The sequence below is a fragment of the Leucopleurus acutus genome (genome assembly GCF_964270905.1).
Source record: "Leucopleurus acutus genome assembly, chromosome: 12".
NCBI lineage: Eukaryota > Metazoa > Chordata > Mammalia > Artiodactyla > Delphinidae > Leucopleurus > Leucopleurus acutus.
In genome coordinates this window covers 63,159,547-63,176,668 of record NC_139154.1, presented here as the reverse complement: position 1 = coordinate 63,176,668, position 17,122 = coordinate 63,159,547, and the positions used below count along the sequence as shown (strand labels likewise).

At 36.7% G+C, this 17,122-nt stretch overlaps 1 protein-coding gene and 1 pseudogene across 5 annotated transcripts in view; one reads left to right on the top strand and one right to left on the bottom strand.

The window, feature by feature from the left end:
* PREPL (prolyl endopeptidase like) overlaps nucleotides 1-17,122 on the top strand; it is a 54,092-nt gene that overhangs the window by 32,612 nt on the left and 4,358 nt on the right. For all 4 annotated transcript variants that reach the window (XM_082851886.1, XM_082851887.1, XM_082851885.1 and 1 more), the window contains 5 exons: nucleotides 4,842-5,058; nucleotides 5,683-5,868; nucleotides 9,855-10,052; nucleotides 12,400-12,575; nucleotides 15,459-15,675. In XM_082851886.1, the coding sequence (XP_082708012.1) occupies nucleotides 4,842-5,058; nucleotides 5,683-5,868; nucleotides 9,855-10,052; nucleotides 12,400-12,575; nucleotides 15,459-15,675 (994 nt within the window). The remainder of the gene's footprint in view (nucleotides 1-4,841; nucleotides 5,059-5,682; nucleotides 5,869-9,854; nucleotides 10,053-12,399; nucleotides 12,576-15,458; nucleotides 15,676-17,122) is intronic.
* On the bottom strand, nucleotides 13,543-15,456 carry LOC309969869 (sorting nexin-6-like; annotated as a pseudogene). Its single transcript has 2 exons — nucleotides 14,633-15,456; nucleotides 13,543-14,491 (listed from the first exon to the last, which is right to left on the bottom strand). The product of its transcript is annotated as a sorting nexin-6-like (transcript).

The window sequence follows — 17,122 nt, the reverse complement described above, 5'->3', positions numbered from 1 at the left end:
CCCAAACAAGAAAAGTAACCCTTCACTTAATAAAATCTCAGAGCTGACAAGGACCTTAAAGAAAATCTTATACAACACCCAGTTTATATAAAGAACTTGAGGTCTGGAGAAATTGTATTATTCCAACCCATAGAACTAACATTCTGGGTTCAGTAATGCTGTCATTGCTTTTTTCTGATGATGATTGTTTTAATGAGAATTTACTAGAACCAGCTATTCATACGATCCACTACTTTATGTGTCATTTGTCAAGGATATCTTTTGGAGATGACAGTTTAAGCTAGTAATTTATTACATTGTATCAATGACTTATGATTGTGAACCATTTCACATCTTGTGAATAAAACTCAAAATTGACCCTGTGAGTCATACCCTTGAATAAGGTACTTAATTGCCATATGTTGTTACTATCCTAAGTTCTAAGATTGAGTTATACATACATTTAAGATTCTTGATTTTTGGCTTCTAGTATGCTTTTTCTACCCCAAAAAGAATTAACCATAATTAAGTATGTTTAAACCTAGTTTGGCATCTGATCTCTAAAGCACAGATTAGTTTGTCGATTCTGAATACAGTTGACCCTTGAACAACTGGGGGTTAGGAGCACTGACTCCCGTGTGGTTGAAAATCTACCTGTAACTTTACGGTTGACCCTCTTTATCCACTGTTCCATATCTTTATCCACTGTTCCATATCAGAGTATTCACTGTTTATCCACTGTTTCATATCAGAGTATTCTCTTTAACCACTGTTCCATATCAGAGTATTCAACCAACCGCAGATGGTGTGGTAGTGTGGTATGTATTTATTGAGAAAAATCTGTGTATAAGTGGACCCCACCAGTTCAAATCCATGTTGTTCAAGGGTCAACTGTACTTAACAGCCCTAATCCAAAGGGAAGGACCAAGAGGGAAAAGCAGCATACCAGTAGAGAAAATGTAATAAAGGTCTTCGTAGAACTTCTAAGACTGAACTGTTTTTTTTACTGTGTTTGCTTTGATCCCCAGGTTTCAGTATTCTGCTCTCACAAGTAAGGTTAGCCAAAATTACTTCTTTTTCTAGTTTCTTGAGGTGTGAAGTTCGTTTGAGATTTTTCTTTTTTCTTAATGTAAGTGTTTATTGCTATAAATGCCTCTATTAGAACTGATTTTGCTGCATCTGTTAGATTTTGGTGTGTGGTATTTCCATTTTCATTTACTTCAAGGTTTTTTTTTTTATTTCCCTTTTGATTTCTTCTTTGACCCTTTGGTTGTTTAGGAGTGTATTGTTTAATTTCCATATATTTGTGAATTTTCCAGTTTTTTTCCTGTTAAGGCTTATTTTGTGACCTAACACATAATCTGTCCTGGAGAATGTTCCAGGTCCACTTGAGAAGAATGGTATTTTTATTTTTTTTTGCTGTTGGACAGAATGTTCTGTATATGTCTGTTAGATCCATTTGTTCTAAAGTATAGTTCACGTCCAAGGTTTCCTTACTGATTTTCTGCCGGGATAATCTATCCATTGTTGAAAGTAGGCTACTAAAGTCCCCTACTATTATTATGTTGTCTATTTTCCTTTCAGATCTGTTAATATTTGCTTAATATATTTGAGGGTTCTGATGTCGAGTGCATATATATTTATGCTTGTTATAAATCTTCTTGACGAATTGACACCTTTGTCATTATGTAGTGGCCTTCTTTATCTCTTGTTAGAGCTTTTGAGTTAAGGTCTATTTTGTCTGATACAAGTATAGCTACCCTTGCTCCCTCTTGGTTTCTACTTGTGTGGAATGTCTTTTTCTTTATTTTGACCCTATGTATGTCCATGAAACTGAAATGAATCTCTTACTGTAGGCAGCATATAGTTAGTTCTTTTTTTATCTGCTTAGCCACTTCTTGCCTTTTGATTGGAGAATTTAATTCATTTACATTTAGAGTAATTTATAACAGCTAAAGACTTACTAATGCCATCTTTTTCATGTTTTCCAGCTGCTTTGGATCAATAGTTCCCAGTTCTTCCTTTCCTACTGTCTTCCTTAATGAATTGATGATTTTCCATGTTGCTATGTAGTTTGATTCCCTTCTCTTTATATTTTGTGTATCTACTGTAGGTTTTTGCTTGGTAGTTACCACAACTTTACTTCTCTTTCTAAGAAAACTGTTACTTACAGAGATGCTTGTGTTCTCACCTCCCTGTAACCACATGTCTGCCAGATAATTGACTGAGTAATTTATCTTTTGATTACCTGTGTCATCATTACACATAAATAAGTAGATAAAAGTAGCAAAAGAAGTGTTGAAAATAAAGAGTAAGATAGGGCAGGGGATCTGCCTTACAACAATATATTAAAACATGTGAAAGCACAACAGTTAAAATAATACAAATTGACAGACCAATAAAAGAGACCAGGATAACCCTAAAACAGACCCTAGAATGTGAATATTGAATATTTGGACGAAAATAATTTTCATCGCTTTGTACATTAGCGTACATTACTAAAAGATTTAAAGGATCTATTGGTAAAAATAAAACCATCAAAAAAAAAAAAACCCTAGGTGAAAATATATGTATTTCACTCAGCTTGGTTGAAATATTTCCAGAGCATAAAATCAATAGAAGAAATTACAAGGGTTAGTACCAATATTCTTGATTATCTAAAATATTAGACTCTTATGTCAGAAACTATTGTAAACAAATAAATTAAAATCCATATGACACATATGTGTGTGTGACTGATTCACTTTGTTATGAAGCAGAAACTAACACACCATTGTAAAGCAATTATACTCCAATAAAGATGAAAAAAAAAATCCATATGACAAAATGGGGGAAAGTATTTTCAACCAAAAGGACAAGTTAATGTCCTTAATTTATAAAGAGATGGTTATAGACCAATAATGTAAACTACATCACCAAGTTTAAAATGGACACACTGCAAAGAAATAAAATTGACAAACATGGTAATGTAATCCAGTACAAAAGGAATTTTACCAAAATGCTTATCTCTGGGGAGTGGAATTCAGGGTTATCGTCCTTCTTTATATTCTTTAGTATTTTCAGTATGAATTACTTTTGTAATAAGGAAACATGTAGGTAGAATATTTAAAGGCATCCAGTGTGTCAATATGAATTAGTGTAATGCTCTTGGGATAGTATTTGATTATATTGATCAAGAGTCATAAAAATACTTAATCATTAAAACAGTATTTCTGTTACTAAGAATTTATCCTAAGGAAATAACTATAAAAGTTGGAAAGAGGGACTTCCCTGGTGGTGCAGTGGTTAAGACTCTGCATTCCCAATGCAGAGGGCCCAGGTTCGTTCTCTGGGTGGGGAGCTAGGTCCCGCATGCATGCCGCAGATGGGAGTTCTCATGCCACAACTAAGGAGGTGGCAAGCCTCAGCTGAGGAGCCTGCCTGCTGCATCTAGGGAACCCACTGGCTGCAACTAGGGAGCACACATGCCACAACTAAAGGAGCCAGTGAGTCGCAACTAAGGAGCCCACTGGCTGCAACTAAGGAGCCCACCAGCCACAACTAAGAAGACCCAGCACAACCAAATTAATTTATTTTTTAAGTTAGGGAGAGGGAAACTGTCTTCATGACATATTCCCTTTTATATTTATTACAATGAAACATTAAAATCTACATTTTTAAGAATTATGATAATTCAACTCAATAGAATATTATGTATCCATTAAAAATAATGATCACAGACTGTATAACTAATGTAGGGGAAGATGATAATATGTGTAAGAAGAAATGCAGGGACTTCCCTGGCAGTCCAGTGCTTAAGACTCTGCACTTCCACTGCAGCGGGCGCAGGTTCTATCCCTGGTTGGGGAACTGAGATCCCATGTGCCACACAGCGCAGCCAATTAAAAAAAAAAAAAAAAAAAATCCTAAATGCAGAAGCCAGAATTGCATCTATATTTTTTAAATAACTACATCTATTTAAAGACATGTATAGGACTTCCCTGGTGGCGCAGTGGTTGGGAGTCCGCCTGCCGATGCAGGGGACACGGGTTCGTGCCCTGGTCCGGGAGGATCCCACGTGCCGCAGAGCGGCTGGGCCCATGAGCCATGGCCGCTGAGCCTGCGCATCCGGAGCCTGTGCTCCGCAATGGGAGAGGCCACAGCAGTGAGAGGCCCGCGTACCACACACACACAAAAAAGACATGTATAAGATACAATTAAGCCTTAGAAGGAAAAATCGAAAAATTAAAATAGTTAATTTAAAAAATGTGTTAGGTTAGTGAGATTGTGAGGGTTTTTCTTCCTATTGTTTGTTTTGTTGTAAAAACTAGGAGAGTAGGAAAAAGGATATCCAACATGCACAGAGAAGAAAAACAAAGGAAACTCTGTGTCCCTTTTCTTCCCTACAGTTACATATCTCCTCTAGGAAGTTTATTTCCTCTTCTCAGGAAAAAGCCCTATAATCTATTAATGTGATTGAGAGTTAGATGATGTCTGTAGTTTACCTTGAAATGCATTTTTTAAAAAAAGATGGATTGATAGATATGTGATAAAGACAATATAACAAAATGTTAGCCATGATTGAATCTTAGTGGTAGGTATATCGGTATTTACCTTACATTTCTTTCATCTTTACTGTATGTTTGAAAATTTTTTATAATAAAATGTTAGAGAAAAATTATTTTGAATGCCTTTGGGGAGGAAATGAGAGATATAATAGCCAGTTTTTATAAGCAGTATTCACTAAGGAGTTTTTATTTTCTATCTGCATTATAAATTAATATATATACTGAACACCAGTGAGATATTGTCATTAACAAGATAGCCTGCATTTGAAATTTATTGGGTTTTCGTATCTCTCTCTCCCTCTTTCTTCTGTGCAGCTTTTTTGTTTTCCTTTATCTTACAAAAGACAGTCGTTTTCTCACCATGAATATTATGAACAAGACCACTTCAGAGGTGTGGTTGATAGATGGCATGAGCCCTTGGGACCCACCAGTACTTATCCAGAAGCGAATACACGGGGTCCTTTACTACGTAGAACACAGAGATGATGAATTATACATTCTCACTAATGTTGGCGAGCCTACAGAATTCAAGGTAAATCCTGTATCCTCCTGGTCCCCATTTAGGCTCTTAGGGAGTGTTACACTAACATCAACATTTCTTGCTCTAAAAGTTTATTGTTTTGTAAGCTTTGGGTATTGTAAAAACTAATGCTATCTTCCTATGTAGAACCAATCCCCTTTCTCTTCCCTTAGAGCTAATACCTCTTCATATTTTAATTGTACCTAAAAAGGTTAGTAAATGAAAACATACTCTATCCTGAATATATTAGTTATCAAAGCCAAACTTAGTGGCTTAAAAAACTTTTATAAGCTTATGATTTTGTGAGTCAGCAGTTTGGATTGATCTCAGGCAGTTCTTTTACTGGTTTTGGCTAGGCTCATTGATAGTTCCACAGTCAACTAGCTGTCAGTATTCTCACTCAAATGTCCATTGGTTGACCAGGCAGCTAAGCACTGGGCTATACCCACCCAGCAGGCTAGCCTGGGCTCATTCATACGGTGATGTTCACACTTCAGCCCTGATGCAGAGTTAGTTCCTTCAGCTCTTCATAAAACAGTGAAGACGAGTATGGTCTGGTTTTCAGTGGTTTCATTTCTGGATGCAGTAGTAATCATGTTCTGGTACCTAGATCTCTTCTAATTTTGTTCCACACAGCTAATGAGAACAGCAGCTGATACCCCTGCTATTATGAATTGGGATTTATTTTTCACAATGAAGAGAAATACCAAAGTTGTAGACCTGGACATGTTTAAGGATCACTGTGTTCTATTCCTGAAGCATAGCAATCTACTTTATGTTAATGTGATTGGTCTGGCTGACGATTCAGTTCGGTCTCTAAAGGTATGTTTAATTTTCGAAAGATAATACATTAGTCAAAATATATGCAGTTTATTAACAGAACATCAAATTTTGAATAATACCAATATACTTTTTCTTAAAAGGAAATTAATTTAAATGGAATTTAGCATATTGGGTCTTTATCAGGTTTAGGAGGTTTGTTTTAGAATTACTTAGAGGACCTTCCGTTTTGTGCACTTTTACTTAAAAATACTGTCTTATAGCATGAATTTCAGAGGTAAAGTGCCATTATATTTCTCTTTCTGCTTATCTCTATATCACATGTCTCTACAATTAGATATAGTAATAACTGAGGCCAACTTGGCAGCTGGTGCCTAACCACTGCCTCCTGTTCCCATCCCACACCCCCAGTGGGGATAGTAGTCATACCCACTGTGTTTCTGCTACTATGTTTCTGCCACTGCATTCTCATGTCTTCATCATCTCTTTGCCAATTTTATTGCTAAAACTGGTGAACGGTAACGTTACTGCCCAGTTTTAAGGCAGCATTAATATGTGACTTTAGATAGCATGCACTGAAAAGAAGAGAGCCCTCTGTTTTGCTTGATATGGAGTTGTGTGACCAGCAAACAGACCACTTGTACCTCCCCATCTGTACTATCACAATTTTTGTTAAAATGCAATTCCAGTAAATTCACTGGGTGTTTATCAAATTTCTGTGTGCAAAGTACTGTATTGGGCGCTCTGGAATGGAAAGATAGTAGGACAAAATATCAGGCCTTAAGGAGAATGCAGTTTATCATGAGATTAGACTAGTACACAAAGATCAAGTATAAGATGGGTTTAAATAAGTGGGATCAGAAACATAAAATGTGCTGTGAGGTCCAAAGGAAAGGAAGAGGGCCCAGGAAAGCTTTGAGGAGAAGTAGAATTTGAGATAAACCAAAGAGGATAGATAGGATTTTGATGGGTGGGGAAGGGAATGGTATTCTAGGCTGAGAAAGTCCATCAAATGAAGCTCTAAGCTGGAGAAGTTCAGAAAATGTTCAGGAAACTGCTAATAATTCATTTTTATTGAAGCAGAATAAATGTCTAGGTGATGAAGCTATGATTTGACATTCTTTGACTGTCAAGGTGGTGAATTTATGCGTAAATTATGAAGAGGGGAACGTGAAGTGTGCGGACAGGGGAATAATTTAAGGAGTCAAGCTGTACTTCATGAGGTTATCGGGCAGCCGTGTTAGAGTACACCAAAGCACCAAGAGATAAGCGGCATAGAGGTTAGTTTTGAGATTGTTACAGTGGTATAAATAAGAAATAACTAGGGCCTAAATAAAACAAGCAAAATTTTCCATCTACTTCATGAAATCAAATTATCAAATTATCAAATGTAATGTCTTGTGCCTTAGAAGGCTGTATAAATGTCCTAAAACAAAAATGGTGATTTTTAACTCCAGCAATTTTGTTACTGCTTTCATCTACTGAATTCAAAAGTGTGTCTTTTCACTTGCTAATTGATGCCAAATTCAGACATCTTCAATCCAGAAACTGGCAGAGCATCTGTTCTTATTGTAGTCTATAGGAATAGGGATGGGAGAAAATATATAATTTCTAGCGATGCATTTATTATAACAAAATTCTTTCAGAATTAGGAATGTCATGAGACTTTGCTAAGATGTAATTTCTAAGTAAATATGGCCTTTTATATTTTTTATATTTTTAAGATATGCTTCAGTTTCCATTGTTTTAACTTCCATTAACACAAACATCATGTCTTTCATTTATTCTGTATCCTTTATTTCTTTATTCCTTGACCTTTCCCAACCTGTAGTACCTATTATGATATGAGTATGATGTTCTGAGTCATCATCACATGGAATCAAATACTATATTATATACCAGGTGCTAGTTAAAGAGAATTCTATAGATCAGAGCCTTTTTATGAACTGGATAACACTGATTAATATGCACAGACAGTGCTATATACGAAGGACATCTGTAAGCCATACTGTGAGTGGATTATAAAGTATTTCTGTATGTAACATCTCTGCCCAGTGCGCACTTGACTAAAAGAGCTTTATAAACTCAATCTCAGCAATAGAAAATGTGAAGCCCTTAATATATTGCCTCATATCCTTGGTCATCATGTCATCAGTATTTCCTGGTGATGTTTTTAGTTATGATATATTATTTGGTTATGATATTTAATTAAAGCAAATTAGGAAATGTTTTGCTTTGTGCTAACATCAATTCATCTGGAGCAGCCTGCATGCTTGGGCTGATTTTCTTTCAGCATGTATGTCCTAATCATTCTTTTGATGAAATGACTGTGGTTAGCTGGTAGAATGCTTAAACTAAACCTGTTTCTGTTAAATATCTCAAGGAATATCGGCATATCACCTGGCCAGCTTATAATTCTTCTCAGGCTCTGTTCATTAATATACATAGATGATACTGCAGGCTTATCTCAATAGGAAATGTGGCTGAAGATATCCTTGAGATAGTTAATACCTCTATATCAGCTGGACAAACTTTAAAAAGTCCATAGCCTTGGAACAGTTTTTGTTATGATTAAAACTTTAACCTTGGTCCCATTAGTTTAAGAAATACACCCAAAAGACTTTTTGATTTATTGGAACCATTTAATCAGAAACTAAGCTTACTAAAAAAAAACCAAAAAAACTAAACTTACTACATGAGTCACATGGAAAATGTTTTAAAGTGTCACCAAAGGGGAGAAAAACTTGTACCCCTGAGGGCTGAGGAGCCTTGTGCCCTCAATCTGAGGCCTCTGTTACAAGGTTAATAGCAATGCTTCTTCCTTTTTTTCCCACTGAGGTCTCAATTTTTACTCGTTTCACTTTTGCTACCAGATTTCCCAACTTTCATGATTACATTTTTCTTTCTAGTTATGGCTTATATTTAAATAAACAAATTATCCTTGAAAATAACCCACAATCTGAGGAGAATAAATTAGGAACTCTTTTAGAGAGACATTGCAAATTTATGTCCCTGGTGTTTCAGGGCAGTGGATTCTTTGGATTAATTGCAAGGAATTTGCTCTGTGAACATAAGCTCTTTGGCTATAGTTTCTACAGGTTAAATGGTACACTCTTTATGCATACATCCCCCACCTACCCTTTCTAAATAGTGCCCACCAGTGACGTTGCTGTGCCAAGACCTCTGATTTTCTAAGGAATTTGCTCTTTCTACAATTACTCAGGAAAAGAAAGGCAATTTTCTTTTAATGTTCTGACTCTCAGTACCATTTCTAACACACTGTCAGCCTGCTTACTAGAGTTCTTTAAAAGGTGTAAGAGGGATGTTAGTGGAAGGTTTGAGGCTGGACCCTGCTGCTCTGAGAGAATAAATTTTGATTTCTTTCCTTTTTTCTTAAAGTTAAGAATCTTAAGCGTAATAGCTGTGAGTCTCTCAGAGTGGATGTGCGGGAAAGGTTTTCTTCTGCACAATGGTTACCCTGGGAGCTAAAGTTAAAAACAAATTGTAAATGCTTTAGTGCTGCTGAGCCAGTTTGTAGCCCTGGAATAATAACTGTCATCACTTCTGCTGTCCAGGCAGCAGAGTAAGGGCTGCTGGATAAATTATTAAAAACACGTGAGAAATATCGTGTTCTATGAGAATAGAGAATAGAGATCTTGGAGATGTTTCTGGGTTCTGGAATTACTACTTGATTTGCTGTTATTCTTAATCATTTTGCTGTTTCATTGCCCAAGTTTATATACCCCCAAAATAAACTTTTTTATTGAAGGAGACTTCATGTAAATCTAGATTCATGATAAACCATTTTCCTGTACTTTTTCCTTATTTTATTGGTCATTTGCATAGCGTTTTGTTTTTCACTTGAAATATTTTTTGTTGTGCTGAAGTAACCCTTAGATGAGGCATTATGTGATAATGGATAAAAATAAATTTGATGTCCACATCATCTTGTTTGGAGCAGACCCAGAAATTTAATTAATAATACTTAGTGTCTAGATAAAGAGTAAAAATAACTTTTATTTCTTCAGCTCCCACCTTGGGCCTGTGGATTCATAATGGATACAAATTCAGACCCAAAGAACTGCCCCTTTCAGCTTTGCTCTCCTATACGCCCCCCTAAGTATTACACGTATAAGTTTTCAGAAGGTAAACTGTTTGAGGAAACTGGACATGAAGACCCAATCACAAAGACTAGTCGTGTTTTACGTATAGAAGCCAAAAGCGAGGTAAGTCTTTGTGATCCCCACTGTCAGCCTCTGTTTGTTGAAAGGATACTATTTGTCAAGTATTGTGCAATTGCTGGGATTACATTAGCACAGTTTAGTAAAGTGGATCTCACACTCCACAGCAAGACCCAAATGATTTTAGGGGGTACATGGACTTTTTTTTTTAACTTCTGATACTCATGCATTTATTTTAACATGGATTCGAAAATTTATAACCATCATAGCAAGCCCTTGGTTTCATGTGTTGTGTATATTTGAATATTAAAAGTTGATTTCAAGAAGAAAATAATCAAGTTTCTGTGTAGTTATGACAAAAATTATGAAGGTAGTAAGCAATTGACTAGAGTGAACTAGACTAATATAGACTCCATGCCCTCATGGAGGTTAAATCTAGTGGGGAAGATGCTAGATTTTGAAGAAGTAATTACTAATGTACTGATTGCTGCCAAGGAAGACGTACTGAGTACAGTGGAAACATATGGTAAAGGGACCTTACCTCGTCTGGAGAAATTGGGGAAAGCTTCTCTGAGGAAGTAAGATGATCAAGAGTTAAGCTAGAAAAGGGGAAGGAGGATTCTGTTTTGTGCAGAGGCCCTGAATTGAGGGAGAAATAATGCATTCAAGAAGTATAAAGGAGAACAGTATGGCCAAAGTCTAGCGTAAAAGAGGGAAGATTGTCCGGGGGCAGTGGGAGGTTGGGGAGGTAGTAAGTAGAGAAGAAAATTTGAGCAAGTGAGGAACAAATTAATACATAAACCATGGCCTTGAATTTAAGGAATTCTCAGAGCTTAGCACATCATACATCAGATAATTTTGCATGTACTGACAAAGAATGAATCAAAACAGAAGCCTTTTTTCCTTGTGAATTTTTTCTTTAATTCACTGATTTTTTTAAAAAATATCTTGAAGCAAAGAATACTTTAATAACTACTTTATAAAAGCAATACACGCTTATTAGAACAAATACAAAAATATAGAATGTATAAAGTTTAAATGACTACTTTTCAGTCCTATTTGCTGTACTGCATAGAAATAATCATTGTTAACACATTATCACCTTCCAGATTTTGGGGTTTTGTCAACAAAATACATATGTTTAGGCTTTGTTTTGTTTTACAAAGATGGGATTTATACCAATCTCCCAAAATGTTGTAATTTTACCCCAAATGGAAAGAACAGTGAAGCTAAGCTTTTGGAGAGCCAAGGGATTCTTCGTACCTTAGGAAAGAAGGAAACAACTGCTAAAGGGAAGCTGCTGTAACTACAGGCATTTTGCACTGCTGATGAACTCAGGGATTCAGGCCATCACGGGACTTGCTACCATCCTTACCTCTTCCTTTTCATAAGTTTTCAACCAACAAGCTTTTCTCTGCTTGTTTAAGTGAAGTTGGGTAGGAGGCAGGAAGATGAACACAACAAGATTATTTTATAGAAATAAATCTGCATCATTTTATAAGAATGAATCTTACTGAGAAGTGAAAATTCAGTTACGGTGAAAATTCAGTTACACTGTCATAACGGGTATAATAATGAGAGGAAGAGTTCTTCCTTATTTGATAACACTCTAGTGCCCCAAAGTGAAGTTTTCAAAATGGGAATGAAAAAAATAGGGAGAGTGGCCTGGTTATATTATTTTCCTTATGTAAACTAGTGCTTTTTCATTAAGTTTCTGTAAGCAGGGTGAGAACCAACATTTTCTACCCTTTTTCTATGAAAGGAAGTCAGTTGAGTGTGAACTACACTGGAGTATAGTTATTTGCCCTAAAAATAATTTAGATGTTAAAATTTATAAAACTTAAACTGCTTTTAAACATTTTAAAAATAAATAGGTCTTTGAAGAGGATGTGGGTGGGTGTTAGGTCAGTAAGAGATTTCAGGTTTTAATGATTGAGAATTCTGACTATTGAGTACAGAAAATTGAGTTGTTAAAACTTCTTTAATTAGCATATTTGTATATATTCAAAGATGAGAAATGCCCATATGTAACCCGAGGTATAGGAAGAATACCGTGCTAGTATATCTAACCTTGATAGGTATTTTGGCTTGTTGTGAAAGAAAAAAAATTGTTATACTGAGTAGTGAAGAACTCTTTAAAGTCACTTTACTGTCCTGAAAAGCTACATTTCATAAACTGTTTTCAAGCCAGACTCTTGCTGTTCCTTTCTAGTTACTATTATAGGTCAGCAGAGTAGCTGAAAATTAAGGACCTGAGGGATTTTTAGAGACCGTAACTCTTTTGTATTAATTAAATGAAGTTGGTGCTCAACATCAATAAGCAGCACATAAAATTGGGGTTAAAACTGTTTGAGAAGACTTCTTTACCTGCATAGTAAATCTTCATTTCCAGGATGGAAAATTAGTGCCAATGACTATTTTCCATAAAACGGATTCTGAAGACTTGCAGAAGAAACCTCTCCTGGTACATGTATATGGAGCTTATGGAATGGATTTGAAAATGAATTTCAGGCCTGAAAGGCGGGTGTTGGTGGACGATGGATGGATATTAGCATATTGTCACGTTCGGTGAGTCAACACATTTTGCCTGGAATATGAGTACTGGAGTATTGTCGCATGTTCAAAATAACAGTATATTGGGGAGCAGAAGTTTATTTTCTCATTTGTATTGTTGAATTTGTGTATTCTTAAACCTGTGCTAGTAGAACCTGATTCAGTAACATATTAATTAATCCCAAAAGCAAAAGGGTAGATTTTTCGGATTTTACACCAGATTTTTAGGATTTTTAGAATAGATAAACTAAGCACTGTACTTTCTTAGTTACATTATTATTTCCATTTAATTCTCATGAGTTTGGGTTTTTCTAAAATAGCCTCTTAAGCTGGACTCCCTTTTTTCCACTCTAACTTCCATTTTATTTAAGCTGTTTTCAGGACACAATTAGTATTATATGTTTCTGCTTAAAATTCTTTACCACTTCCCCATCTCCACAATAAAATCCAAATACCTCAGTGCAGTATTTAACGTCCTAATGATTTGGCTTATCTTTGTAGTGGCATCTGTCATCACTTCCCAAACATGTCCTGCTCTCCAGACATGCACATCCTACACATCCAGCCTCGCTACATGCTTTCAAATGACAACCTCTTTCCCCTCTGTGCCTTTGCACATGCTGTGTCTTGATGCCTTCCCTTTCTTTGCCCTAGTGGGAACTCCATTCTTCCTTCAAGACTCAGCTTAGATATCACCTCCTTAAAGCATTCATGTTCCTGACTCCTGTATATACCCCTAACCTGACAGGTGGATGTTCTCTCCTCTGGTTCTGGTTCTGTTATAGCAGCAACCACATTGCTTGGTAGCTGTTCTCTTTCCCCGCAAAATTATGACCTCCAGGACAGAGGATTCTACTTTTTTATATTTTTAAGGCCTGCATTTAGCACAATGTCTGGTAAACAGTAAGCAGGCACTCAAAGCATATTTGTTGAGTCAGTTTTGTTTTTTTTTAAGGAAGATTTATTTAACAACTAGTCAAAAAATGATACTGTTTTTCCATATTAGGTACTAGAGTCTTGCAAAGCTAACCATTAGATCTATTATAATAGATATTATTGTTTAAATTAGATGATCTTTAAAATCCCTCTCATTTCTAAGATTCTCTATTTTTAAAATTAGAATAAGGTTTCATAACTGACTCATTACTAAAGTATGTCACTTAAATTATTAAATCTTTAATATGACACTACCTTTGCATGTTTCAGTTCTGACTCTGCCAGTTCCAGTCATTTTTTCTGAATGCAGCAACTCTTCTTGTCTTAAAATCTCTACGTTCTTGTTTTACAGATACAGATATTTTTTCAAATTTCTGACGGCATAATTGTTGGGACGTTTCTTCCTACAGAACACCTTTATTTTTCACTCTTGCTTTATCCAGTGCTTTATTACCATTTTCATAATCCAGTGGTGACCTAGATCTTAGATAGAGGAGATCCTTAGCAGCTTGAGATTCTCTTAAGTAATATTTTAAAAGGTCAGAAAGTTTGAGGTCCTCATCAGCTGACACTTTTTCTGGTTTTATCAAACAGTTCTGAACCTTTAAGAAAAACTTGCGTATATATGTAGAAACCTGAGTTCCTAAAGCATATAATGAAGAACGAATTCTATTGTAATCATCTGCAGCACTTTTGTGGGATCTCATCATCCTATCAGATTTAGCAGATGCATCCTTAACTCGGTTATGATATTCTAAAAGGAATGTTCGTTCATGCTCAAAGAAATCATCTACATCCTTTACTCAAGAAACAACTACTTCATCTGCTGATTTAACCACATTTTTAAAGAAATCTTCAAGTTTCTCTTTTTTATTTTGTCCTCGCACAGTCAAATGTTGATTATATTCCAGGAAGACATAGAAATTTAAATCTTTCCTCAAAATGGGGTGTGCTGCCACACAACACAGGAACACTTCATGCACTGCAACGGTCGTCTTTTTTTTTTTTTTTAACATCTTTATTGGGGTATAATTGCTTTACAATGTTTGCTTTATAACAAAGTGAATCAGTTATACATATGCATATGTTCCCATATCTCTTCCCTCTTGCGTCTCCCTCCCTCCCACCCCAGTCTTCTTGAATATTGCCAAATATACTCAGCTTCCAGCTCCTGTTTCATCTTTGTGAATTCTTCCTTTGTCATAGACCCTTCTCGAAGTTTCTGTAGTTTTTCCCTTGAGGCATCAAAATCGGGTCTTGGTGGTGCTTGGAGGGATAATGTAACCTGCGTAGTCTTCACTTTCAATGAAGGAATCATGAAGCCAGATAAGTTCCTTGTGTTGTCGAACAACAGAAGACTCATTTTGTTTAAAATTTGGCAATGAACTCTGTGTGTGAACAGTGAATTTTACTTTCTCTCTCTTACTAAGAGCATCAGAAATGTCCACCTGTAGAGCAGCATCACTTTGAAGATCTACATTTATTGCTTTAAGTCCGCGGTCCTCCTCTGAGAGGAAGTCGGGGCTGTCCTGCAGGGTTGGCAGGGCCCGGCACGCCAGGGAAGAGGATGGAGTCGGGGAGGCACAAAGCGAGACATTAGTGCCAGGCCCATGAGGCCCCCATGCCTGCCCCACGCCTGCTGCCCCCCACTGCACGCCCAGGTCTCAGCACAGGCTTGAATCAATTTTTGATTGTTTGTGTCAGGGGTTGGCAAACTTTTTCTCTGAAGAACAAAATAGTAAACATTTTAGGCTTTGCAGGCCACATATGGTCTCTGTTGCATATTCCTGGTTGATATTTTTTTCCCCAACCTTTAAAAATGTAAAAATCCTTCTTAGCTCAAGGGCCATACAAAAACAGGCCTCTGGGGAGATTTAACCCGCAGACTGTAGTGTGCTGACCCTGACCTATATATCATTTACATTTTTTCCCCACTAAAACTTTTTTGCCCTTTAATTTCAGGGGAGGTGGTGAGTTAGGCCTCCAGTGGCATGCTGATGGCCGTCTAACTAAAAAACTCAACGGCCTTGCTGACTTAGAGGCTTGCATTAAGACACTTCATGGCCAAGGCTTTTCTCAGCCAAGTCTAACAACCCTGACTGCTTTCAGTGCTGGAGGGGTGCTTGTGGGAGCATTGTGTAATTCTAATCCAGAGCTGCTGAGAGCTGTGACTTTGGAGGTAAGTACTCTGCCTCTACGGTTTACAGAATAGGGAGGCGTGAAGTAATAGATGCTCTAAGAAAAATTTTCTGTTACAGTTTTACCATAGCATAGGAGTATAACAAAGCTTTTAAATTTGAAGCACAGAATTACAGCTCTGGGAGAACTTCCCTGACAGTGTTCTTTATTGATATTTAAGGATTTCCTCTGAAGGATATTAATGGCTATTCCCACTGATCATTTTTTATTTGTAAGAACATTTAGAGTTGGTGGAAAAGAGACAAAGCATATACGAAACACCAGATCCAGGAAGTCAGGTCAAGCACACTGACTCTGGAATGTGTGAAATCCTTTGACTCTTCTTGCCCATCAACATTTCAGTCCTGGATTTAGGGCCTCTCTGTTTTCACATACTCTATTTTTATTAATGGTCTTTAGGAATATTTTTCTATATTTAAATTGAAATATCTTTTCCTGTTCTGAAAAGGCTCTATAGTCTTTTCCTGATGTCCAAAGTTATGAAATTATAGCCGCTCATTTCACCTCCATCTTTCTTCTGCTTCCTGGTTAGTGTAGGGGAGAAAGAAATTTTCCTCTTCCCTCTAGGTTCTTCTGGCTGGTCTCAGAATTAAATTGACATGAGACAGATTAACAGGAGAAAAATCAAACAAAAGTTTAATAACATGTATACATGGAAGAGACCCAGCAGACTGAGTAACTCACCAAAATGACCAGAATGGTGGCCATGGTTATTCACCTTAAACACCATCTTCAGCTAAAGATGAAAGAGGATGTTAGGGGTAAGACTTCAAGGGGTAGAAGGCAGTTCACATGGAGGTGGAAAAGCAAAAGTTTGATAAACAGATGTTTGCTGGGTTAGCAGAGACCATGGGACACAGAGTGGACTCTGGTCTCTAAGCATTTCCCCACCACAGCTAGTCCATATTTATTATCTGGTGATGTTCCTGTAATACACCCTCTATCTAAATTCTTCAGGCTGTTAGGGAGAATATCAAAGTTTCTTCCTGAGTCTTTTGGGCCTTGATTGTTTTCAGCTTGAAGTAATCTGGGGGTGACAAATTTTGTTCTTCTACAATAGATATTCTAGAAGATAATGATTAAGATGGAGAGTAAATTATTTTCAGGTTTTTTTTTTTTTGAGGGTGTGGGCTATACACTGTGGGCTTGTATTAAGTAAATAAGTGTTAAATATTCCTGATCTGTACATCTGTTTTTTAATAGAAATACTAAGTATAGAAGGGAAAAAACTCTATGCACAAAGACAATAATGTCAGAATTATAAAGAAAATGCAACTAACCTTTGACTTTCAGAAATCAGAAAGGAGGGCTTCCCTGGTGGTGCAGTGGTTAAGAATCCGCCTGCCAGTGCAGGGGACACGGGTTCGAGCCCTGGTCCGGGAAGATCCCACATGCCACGGAGCAACTAAGCCTGTGCACCAGAACTA